The 10,268-nt window shown below is 58.2% G+C and overlaps 1 protein-coding gene across 1 annotated transcript; it reads left to right on the top strand.

The window, feature by feature from the left end:
* Window positions 1–7,906: 7,906 nt before the first annotated feature.
* FGF4 (fibroblast growth factor 4) lies at window positions 7,907–9,812 on the top strand (the record flags this gene model as incomplete). Its single annotated transcript, XM_081240782.1, has 3 exons — window positions 7,907–8,246; window positions 8,844–8,947; window positions 9,491–9,812. 3 exons carry the CDS (start codon window positions 7,907–7,909, stop codon window positions 9,665–9,667), a joined length of 621 nt encoding a protein of 206 aa, XP_081096908.1. The 3' UTR covers window positions 9,668–9,812.
* Window positions 9,813–10,268: the final 456 nt, after the last annotated feature.

Genomic DNA, 10,268 nt, shown 5'->3' with positions numbered 1-10,268 from the left:
TTTTTGGCTGCTAGTGTAAAGCTCATTAATATTTTTTTTAAATAAAGGATGGAAAAAATGGAAGATAAATCGTTTGGTTTTTTAGGCTCCGTTGGACACACTAAAAAGAGTAACAGAAGAATTTTATTTTAAAACGTCAATATTTAAAACATACTAGAGAGTACATTCTTTGCAAGTAATTACAACAGATTTTGGATTTCAACTTGGAAAAGTACAAGGGAGCCGGCTCATTCCCGCACATGAGGGTGAAACTGACACTGAGGACAGTGGGCCAGAAAAGAAAAGGAGCCGGGGTTCCCAGTGAACACCTGCCTCCCTGAAGGAAAGAAACCTGGGCTGAGCGAAGCTGCTCTGGGCAGGCTGCCCGGCTTGAGGGGTGAGGCCCAGACACGCTGGCCCTCTTCCCCACTGAGGTCCTCACCCCTGATTGCCTATCCCTGGGGACAAAGAAACACACATGTCTCCCAAGAAAAAATAATCATTTCCAGACTGAGGTCAATCGAAATCCGTTTTGCGGGAGGGCAGACTTATCCAGGCCTTCAGGGTACACTCCGCAGGCCTTAAACAGCCGGAAGCATCTTAGGCAGGTGACACACCAAGTTCAGAAGTGCCCGGGGGCAGAGGAGACCTGAGGGAGGGATCCAGGGAGGTATTGGCCCCAAAGCTGAAGTCTCGTTTCTGCCCTAAGACCACATGAGCCTGTCCCCCACCCCCAGGGCAAAAGTGTCTACACTAAGCAGGATGCTCTGACCAGGTATCACTGTAGACAGCTTTCCTAGATTTCCCCCCAATCTGGTCCCTGGATGCCCCTCTCCCAGGGAGCAGGATGGAAGTAGAAGGGAGAGTACCGCCAGCCTCACCATCAGCCTCATGTCCCACGGCCTCCGAAGACCAGGTGGGCCGTGGAAAGTGACACCAGGGGTTCTTAAAACGCCAGGTCACGGCTTGTTCCATTTTGGCCCTGAGAAGTAGAGGTCTGGCGGTGGAAACCCACCTTCTCGGAGAACGCAATCCCCCTGCTTCACTCCCCCATCTCCCCACACCACCTCCATTCATTTCATTCAATCTACCCAGAAACCCTCCCAGGTGAGCACCATTATAGGCTCAACTTGACAGAAAAATCAGCAGAGGCTCAGAGAGGGTAAGTGACTTGCCGGAGGCCACACAGCCCCTCAGAGGAGGGGCCAGCTGCTGGAACCAGCTTGGCCCACACGTCCCATCACCTGAGCAGCCTTTGGGAAGTCACTGCTCCTTGATTTGGGGCCTGTGATTGATTATTGCCCTGCAGGATAGGCGAGTAGGGGCAGGTGATATTTTGAGGATTTTCCTGGCTTTGCTGTCCTGGAGGGGCAGAAAGGGAAAGAAAAGAGACCCGTTTGGGGCACAGATGCCACACACAGCCTGAGCATGAGGTCCAGAGCCTTCCCTGGGCCCAGAGAGTCCGTCCAGGGTGCTGGAGTGAGAGGCATAGGAGGCGGGAGAGTGGAAGGGAGGAGTGGAGTGGCCTGAGCTGGCCTTTCAAAGGGCCTTTCTTCCACCCCCAGCGCCCCCATGGTGATTCTTCTGAGGGCCGCTGAGGGCCCCTCGTGGGTTGGGGAGCAGGGAGGAGGAGGGGCTTTGTCCACCTTCTCACACTGAGACTGGCTCAGTCCCGTGCGTACTGCTGCAACTGACCCCGGGGGCTGTGGGGAAGAGGGTGCACCCCACTGTCAGGGCTGCTGGGGGACCCTGAGCCTGGGGGTGGGGGAGCCACGCCCTCACCACACCACTGATGCCCGCATCCCAGCCTTTCCGGTGCTCAGCCCGCCAGGCCCACCGGCCACGCCCTGCAGGGTGAACTCAGGCTTGGCCTGAAAGGGGATCCAAAGCCCCCCCAGGTCCACAGTCCTGTCCACCTCTCCCAGCACAGGCTCCCTCTTTCTTCTTGAACAGCCAGATATCTTCACCTGTGGCTCCTGCCCCCTTGACCCCTCTACTGGGGGCACCCCACCTTTCCATGGAGGCTCCTTCTCATCCTGTAGGTCTCAGCTGTACCATCCTCTCCAATGACCCTTTGTGTGTGTCTTTGGAGCGTTTCCCATGGTCTCCACGCTGCAGCCTCTTGCTGGTTTGCTGGTTTGGGATCTCTCCCTCCCCAAGATGTAAATTCTGGGAGATCAGCATCTGTGTGACTCAGGCAGGGACGCAGCCTTGGGACCTAGAATGCCAAGTGGATGGACCTGAGCCAGGGGGCTGGGCGTCGGGATAACCCTGGGTGGCCCTTTCCTTCTTTGGTCTTCTGCTGACTGCCGTGAAACCAGAGGGTCGGATTCAATGCCCCTGGGTGGGTCTCTGTAGCTGTTTTTGATCTGAAATATTAAAAGGAACAGGTGGGGAGCTGGGCACTTGACTATGTGTTCTATGATTTTCTTTTTCTTTTTTTGGCAGCACTGAGCAGTTCACAGTATCTTAGTTCCCCCACCGGGAACTGAACCTGGGCCCCCGGCAGTGAAAGCACCGAGTCCTAACCACTGGACTGCTTGGGAATTCCCTCTGTGATTTTCTGAGTGAACAAATCTATTGGGGTCATGGTACCAGCATGCGGAGCTGGATCTCCACCCTGGAGTTGACAAAAGGTTTTCACCTGCATGGTTTGGACCTCTAACACCCCATGAGGCTGACAAGGCTGGGGACACGAGCTCTGTTTTACAGATGAGGAAACTGAGCCTGGTTCGGTGTCCAGCGCCCAAGTGTGCGTTCTGCCTCTGCTATTTGCCACCTTGGTGACCTTAAGTGCGTCGCTCAAAGGCTCTGAGCTTCGGATGATTCTTCTGTGAAATGGTGACCGTAAGCCCAGCCCCCACCTTCCAGGTCTGGGTGAAGAGAAAAGGTCATCGGGTGTGCAAAGCCCGCCAGAGCCATGCCGGATTCCTGGAGCGCCCAGTGCCGGGGACACATCCCAACCATGACATTATCTGGAGAGATGCTGCCAGTCCCCAGTGGCTCACACTGGGGACAGCACGCCCAGCACTTCACAAGTCTGATTCCTCCGGTTCTCTCCACGACCATGTGAAGGTGGACACTGGATGCTAAGGAGCTAAGCAAACTGCCCAGGGGACTCGGGTGAGGGCAGGGCTGGGCTGTGCTCCAGGCACCTGGCACCCTGCCCCGCGCTCCTATCAACCCACTCAGACTTGGTGTGATGCTCGGTTGGCGTGCGTCAGCCCGTTCTACGTGCTCGACACCTTTCACCTCATTTAATCCCCCCAGAAGCCCACTTCCCCAGGCTCAAGTATCTAATATGTGCAGAGACCTGCACACGCACGTGTCTGCCTGGTGAATTGCTCTGTTGAGTTCCAGCCGTAAAAACTGGCCCTGTGCCTGTCACTCAGACCTGGCTGGGCTAGCCCAGGGTTGAAGAGGAGACAGAAGAGAAACAAAGAGGGGGGATCAAGTGGGCACAGAGCCACCTCCGAAGCCCATTCCCTTGATGCCCCGTGATCAAGGTGACCAAAAAAAAAAAAAAAAGCTATGAGAATGTATATGTGTATAACTGAATCACTTTGCTCTACCGCAGAAATTAACACAACACTGTAAGTCAACTAGACTTCAATAAAATAAAAGTTTTATAAACCCTATCCAAAAAAAAAAAAAAACATAACAGGGAATTCCTTGGCAGTCCAGTGGTTAGGACTCGGTGCTTTCACTGCCATTGCCCAGGTTTGATCCCTGGTCGGGGAACTAAGATCCCCTCAAGCTGTGCGGCATGGCCAGAAACAAACAAACACAACAAAACGAAAAGCTGTGGAAAACAGTATGGAGGACCTTCAAACAATTAGACTTAGAGTCACCATGTGATCCAGCAATTCCACTTCTGGGTCTACACCCAAAAGAAGTGAAAACAAGATCTTGAGCAGGTATTTGCATACCTGTGTTCTGAGCTGCATGACTGACGGTAGCCAGAAGGTTGAAACAACCCACGTGTCCATCAACAGAAGAATGGATCAACTAAATGTGCTACATTCATACAATGGAATAGTGTTCGGCTTTCAAAAGGAAGGCAATCCTGACACAGGTGACAACGTGGATAAAACCTGAGGACATTATGCTCAGTGAAATAAGCCAGACACAAAAGGACAAATACTGTGCAACTCTACTTATGGGAGGGCCCTAGAGGAAGCAAATTCATGGAGACAGGAGAATGGTGAATTACTGTTTGATGAGCAGAGTTTCAGTTTGGGAAGAAGAAAAAGTTCTGGAGATGGATGGTGGTGGTGGTCACACGCGTGTGGTTCTTCTTCTTTTTTTTTTAATTAATTAATTTATTTTTGACTGCGTTGGGTCTTCGTTGCTGCGCGCGGGCTTTTCTCTAGTGGCGGCGAGCGGGGGCTACTCTTTGTTGTGGTGCGTGGGCTTTTCATTGCAGTGGCTTCTCTTGTTGCGGAGCACGGGCTCTAAGAGTGAGGGCTTCAGTAGTTGTGGAACATGGGCTCAGTAGTTGTGGCTCGCGGGCTTCAGGAGTTGTGGCATGGGCTCTAGAGCGCAGGCTCAGTAGTTGTGGCGCCCAAGCTTAGTTGCTCCGCAGCATGTGGGATCTTCCCGGACCAGGGCTCGAACCCGTGTCCCCTGCATTGGCAGGTGGATTCTTAATCACTGTGCCACCAGGGAAGTCCTAACCACAATTTTTAAAAGCTTTAAAAAATTGTCTTAATCTCTCCTTTCTTTTGGAGGTTCTAAAAGAAATTGTGTTTCTTGGGTTGCTGCAGCCCGTGTAGACATGTCTCTACCACCGGCCTTACCCTTCTCCTTGAGGCCACTGTGAGGGTCTTCTCACCAAGGCCAAGAAAAGGAAGTTCAACAAGAAAACAGTTGAGCCATTTGCAAAGTTTGCAGCCTGGGAGCCCTGCCCCAGGCTGAGCCCTGTCGCTCCACCCTAAGAACTAGAACTGAATCTTTATGCCGCACTTTTTATTATTATTATTATTCCTATGAAGCCAAGTAAGTTCTTAACAGCTGGGCTGGTTGTTTTGAGAAGCTCTGTCACTGCTTCAAAGGAGAAGAAACCAAGAAGATAACGACATTGCAATTTTTCTGTAGGTTAAAAAAGGTCACAAGAAGGTTGTAGGCGGGGACTGGCCGGTTTCAGTTCTGAGCCTTTGTTCCCGTCTGACACTTTACCCCTCCAGTCACGGCTGGTGTTGTGATGTAGGGCCTCCCGTAGGATAAAAATGTGGGTTGCTTATTTCACACACTCTGGGTATGGACTGTTAGCCGGGGGCAAGGAGACTGGGGTCTGAAGGGCTGACCATATTCAGCCTTTTCCTACGGCCCACGTCCTGTTGTTGAGGTTGGCGCCCCCTGAAAGGGGTAACTGTCGTGCCCATTTTACAGATGGAGAAACTGAGCATGATCAGAAGCTAAAGGCTAAAATCATATGACCAACAGAGAGGGACCCACAGTGTGATGCTGAAGCAGGGACCACAGGGCCCAGAACCTCCGCTCCGCAGGCTCCCCTGCACCCCAGGTTCTTGGTAAACTAGGCTCTTCAGGTGCAGCAGGGACTATTTCTAGTGGAAGGGAGGGTCAGCAAGTAAAGGAAGATTCCTTAAGGGCTGAGAAGAAGCAACAACCAGATGGACTGGGCAGAGGAGACCGCCTTGGGGGTGGGGGTCACGGCTGGTCTCCCGAGTGGCTGATATTTGAGGGGAACCCTGAGTGGGGAGCAGTCATCTCTTCCAGTGCGGAGGTTGGAGAGACGGAAACAAGACCCTGAGGACAGTGGCCGATGGGGAGCATCTGGGAGATGCGGGGGAGGCGAGGAGGGGGCCAGGGCAGGAGTCGGGTGAAAATAACCATCTTGTTACATCCTCCACCTGCAATCCTGGCGGATTAACCCTCATGGCTTCTGCTGGCTGCTTTGGACAGTTGAGGAAGCCAAGGCCTGATGGGCTCAGGGACCCACCGTGAGGCGGGGTGAAGGGGGAACCAGGGCTCAGCTCCTAACACCCCTGCTGGCTGCCAGCCCTTCAAAGGACAGTCACTGAGAACACCTGCCCTGAGGGTGGGACGGCAGTTCTGGGAGATGAACCAGCACAGGGTCCTTCACTGAACTTGCCAGCAAACAGGAGACATGGAAAGGGAGCTCCCTGTGGGGTTGCTGGGAAGAGAGGGGCCACACCCTGCCAGCAGCTGGGGGGAGACCTCAGAGGGACTGGGTCCCACCGCCCCAGAGGAGGTGCCCACGTGGACGTGGACTGAAGGAGGGGAGCCCGCCTTCCAAGCAGTTTTGCAAATGGGGGTTTAGGGGCCCAGAGGTGGCAGGACTTGCCCAGGCCACACGGAGAGTGAGGCACAGGGCTGGGGCAGGCTCTGGTCTCCTGTGCCCCATGGGGGTGAGGGGGCCCGGGGTCCAAGCAGCTGCAGAGCTGACCTTATAGCCGTGACTGGCAGCCCTGAGCCGGTACCTGGCCTCCCAGGAAGGCTCGGCCTGGACGGCCACTGCTTGGTCAGGCTGCAGGCCCAGAGGGAGCAAAGGCTCTCACCGAGAAGTCTGGAGACCGGGTGCTCATCCGGCCAAGGCCACTCACTGAGCCCTGGGGGCCCCCTTTCTGGCCTCAAGCCAGAGACCTCCAACCTCCTAGGTCCCCTCTGTGGTCTGAATGAGACCCAGCAGGGTTCAGAGGTCGGTCCAAGGGCTCCTCAGGTACCACTGAGAACAGGGATTTTCACACCTAGGTGAGCCAGCATCTAGCTGGACCCCGCCCCCATCAGGCCATAATGGGCACAGAGAGGGGTGGGGACAGCAGGTGGGGGAAGGGAGCCTTCCAGAAGCCTGGCCTGGGTCCCTGCTAGGTTGGCTTCTGACTATGGCACTTGAATATTCTTGCTGCAGAATTAAAGGGGAGGGGGACAAAGGGTGTCCCCATGGCCCTGGCCCCTGTCCTCGCTGGGTGTGTGCGTAGGGGGTGCAGTGCTGTGGCCTCCCGGGGTGCACCGGCTCACCCCCTGTCTTCTCTTAGCACCGTCCACTCAGGCCCCCTGCTCAGGTGATGCCTCCACCTGGTATACACAGCTCGATCCCTGAATCAGCCAGACCGCAGGTGGCCAAACCCAGGCGCTTGCCTCCCTCCACCCTGTAGCGCTGGGTTCTTCCTTCCAGGCTCAGGCGCTCCTGGTGCTTTACTGCCCTTACCCGCCCCTCATTCTCAGGTGTGTCCACAGGGTCCCAGCGAAGGAACAGGTTCCGGGGAGTCCCTGAAAGGCAAAGCGCAAGGAGTGACTTCTCTGAGCTGAGGGTACCAGGTGAGGGCGGCACCCAGGCCGCTGGAACAGAGGCGGAGAAGGGGCCCCACAGAGACGGGACAGGCAGGGACAAAGGGCAAGAAGCAAAACTTTGGCTGCAAGACGAGAGTGGAGGAGACGCGAGGGTCGGGACCAACAGGTCCACGGGCCCAGCGAAGCCAGGGGTGGGGGCCGGGGACCCTCCAGGTGGCACTCGCGGCGCTGGTCCCCGGCCTCCTCCCCTCCCCCAGCCCTGATTGGCAGGCGGCCTGCGACCAGCCGCGAGCGCCACAGCGCCCCGGGCGCCCAGGCGAACGCAAACGGCCCCCTGCGGGAGTTGGGGGGGGGGCGATCTGCTATATATAGCGGCTCGGCCCGGGCCGGCCCAGCGCGCAGGGAGGCGCGCACCGCTCCGCAGGGTCCCAGCCCCGGCCGTGCGTCCTTCCGCCACTGCCAGCCTCTCCATGCAGCCCGGGTAGCTCCCGGCGCCTGGGGGCTCCGTCGCTCGCCTCCGGCTTCTTCCCCGGCCGTGCACTCCCTGCCCCGGCCCAGGCCGTGCACTCCCGCAAGCCCCCACCGGCGCAGCTCGGCCCCCGGCTTCCCGGGCGCACCGACCCACCCACGGACGCACGGCCCGAGGGCGGGGATGGCGGGGCCCGGGGCGGCCGCGGCAGCGCTGCTCGCGGCGGTGCTGCTGGCCGTGCTGGCGCCCTGGGCCGGCCGAGGGGGCGCCGCCGCGCCCACCGCACCCAACGGCACGCTGGAGGCCGAGCTGGAGCGTCGCTGGGAGAGCCTGGTGGCACGCTCGCTGGCGCGCCTGCCGGTGGCCGCGCAGCCCAAGGAGGCTGCCGTCCAGAGCGGCGCCGGGGACTACCTGCTGGGCATCAAGAGGCTGCGGAGGCTCTACTGCAACGTGGGCATCGGCTTCCACCTCCAGGTGCTCCCAGACGGCCGCATCGGCGGCGTGCACGCGGACACGAGTGACAGTGAGTGGGACGGGGCGGGCGGGAAGGGTCGGGGCCCCGGGGCAGCGGCCGCCCCTTCCAACTCGCACCCGAAGGTCTCGGCTGACACCTGCCCGCGGGCTCTGGGAACCGGGTTCCGGTCCCTCTGGCGTGGGGACGCCGGGGACGCAAACGCGCTCGGCTCCTGGAGTCGCAGCAGCGACCGGCTTTGCGCAACCGGGCGGCCGAGCCCCGCCTCCCCGCCTTCAGAAGTCCGGGCTCCGGGTGACGCATTCCAACGCCTTCGCCCGTGGGCACTGGGAGCGCGGCGCAGCCGCCGGCACCTGCGGGGGCCCGGGACGCGCGCCCGTGTTGGGGCCGGACTCGGGGGCCGCCGGGGCCGCCGCTCTCCTGCCGTCCCGGACTGGGCGCGGCCGCCGCTGGGTCGGCCCCTGGGGGCGAGCCCGCTGGGCTCCGGGGGCCCTTCGGGGGCGACCTGCGCCGGGGACCTGGGTCCTTTACACTCACCTCCACCCCAGAAGTGGACGTCCCGGAGGCGCGCAGGCAGAGGAGGGGGCCAGGTCGGGCGGCGAGGGCCGAGGGTCCCGTGCCCGGGAATGACCCGCGCCCCGCCCCCAGGCCTGCTGGAGCTCTCGCCCGTGGAGCGGGGAGTGGTGAGCATCTTCGGCGTGGCCGGCCGCTTCTTCGTGGCCATGAGCAGCAGAGGCAAGCTCTACGGCTCGGTGAGTACCGCGGGGCCCGGCCGAGCAGCCGGGCAGGATCGCGACGCTTCCAGGCCACCCGACGCCGGGATGTGGAGTTGCGGTGGGGTCACAGGATTGGAGACAACCCCCTCCAAGGCCCTGAGGCGGTGTGGCTGACCCGGGGCCAGCCCAAACGAGAGGCACAGTCCCAAGACAGGGACAGCGTTCCTGCCATCCTTGAGTGGGCCCTTGCCAGTCGGTCAAAGGGTGTCATTGGGAGCCCCTCACTGTAGCCCCTTGAGGGGGGTGGTCCCGGTGGGCAGGACTGCAGTCTTCAGGGTGGACACAGTGGTGATGAAATTTTCTGGCTGCCAAGTGCCAGGCAGGTGCCTGGAGCAGCAGCTGCTGCGGGCTGGCCAGGTCCCTCTAATCACCCTGTGAAGGTCTTGGCACCCTGACTTCCCAGGAGAGGCCTCGCAGCCAGGGTGAGGCGGGGAGAGAAAGGACTCCCTGACCACCGCCCACAGGGGTCCCTTGGCCCAGAGATGGCTCCACCTGACACCGCTTCTCCTTCCCCGCCAGCCTTTCTTCACCGATGAGTGCAAGTTCAAGGAGATACTCCTACCCAACAACTACAACGCCTACGAGTGCTACAGGTACCCCGGCATGTTCATCGCCCTGAGTAAGAACGGGAAGACCAAGAAGGGGAACCGGGTGTCACCCACCATGAAGGTCACCCATTTCCTCCCCAGGCTGTGACCCTCAGAGCCCCCAGGAGGGGAGTGCCAAGGGCCACCTTGGTGCACTTTCTTCGGATGGACAGTTTAACTCAAGAGTAGGTGTAAGATATTTAAATTAATTATTTAAATGTGTATATATTGCCACCAGATTATTTATGGCTCTGTGGATGTTTTGTATTTTTTCTGGAAAAAGCAAACAAACAAAAAGACCCACCAAACCCTGACTTTTCTGGTAAAACAGTAGAGACCCTTCCACTGGGTTCATTTAACTTGTCAAAAAGTTGTCACAAGTGACTGCTGCTATTCCGTGTATTAAAAACCGGTGACATCAGTCTGTGACATCAACCCTGCTTTGCACTGTCCCCTGTGGTTTGGTGGTGAGCATCTCTGTGTCTGGAAAGGTTTCCTGGGGCTTTAGAAGCCAGTTAAGGAAGCTCCCAGTCTTGGCTTCATTCCTAGCATCCTGCAGCGCCCCACTCCCTTTGTGTCCTGAAGATATTCCTCAGGACATATCGGTTTACTTCGGGTGCAGAAAGCGCACTGTCGAGGCCACCACTGCCACTCTGTTTTTAGATCTGCCAGGAATGACCTTTGAACTTTGCTGCAGTCAATCTTCCTCG

The sequence above is a fragment of the Mesoplodon bidens genome (assembly GCF_964165515.1).
Source record: "Mesoplodon bidens genome assembly, chromosome: 7".
NCBI lineage: Eukaryota > Metazoa > Chordata > Mammalia > Artiodactyla > Ziphiidae > Mesoplodon > Mesoplodon bidens.
Note: the sequence above shows the minus strand (reverse complement) of the source record. Positions and strands in the feature narration are given on the sequence as shown.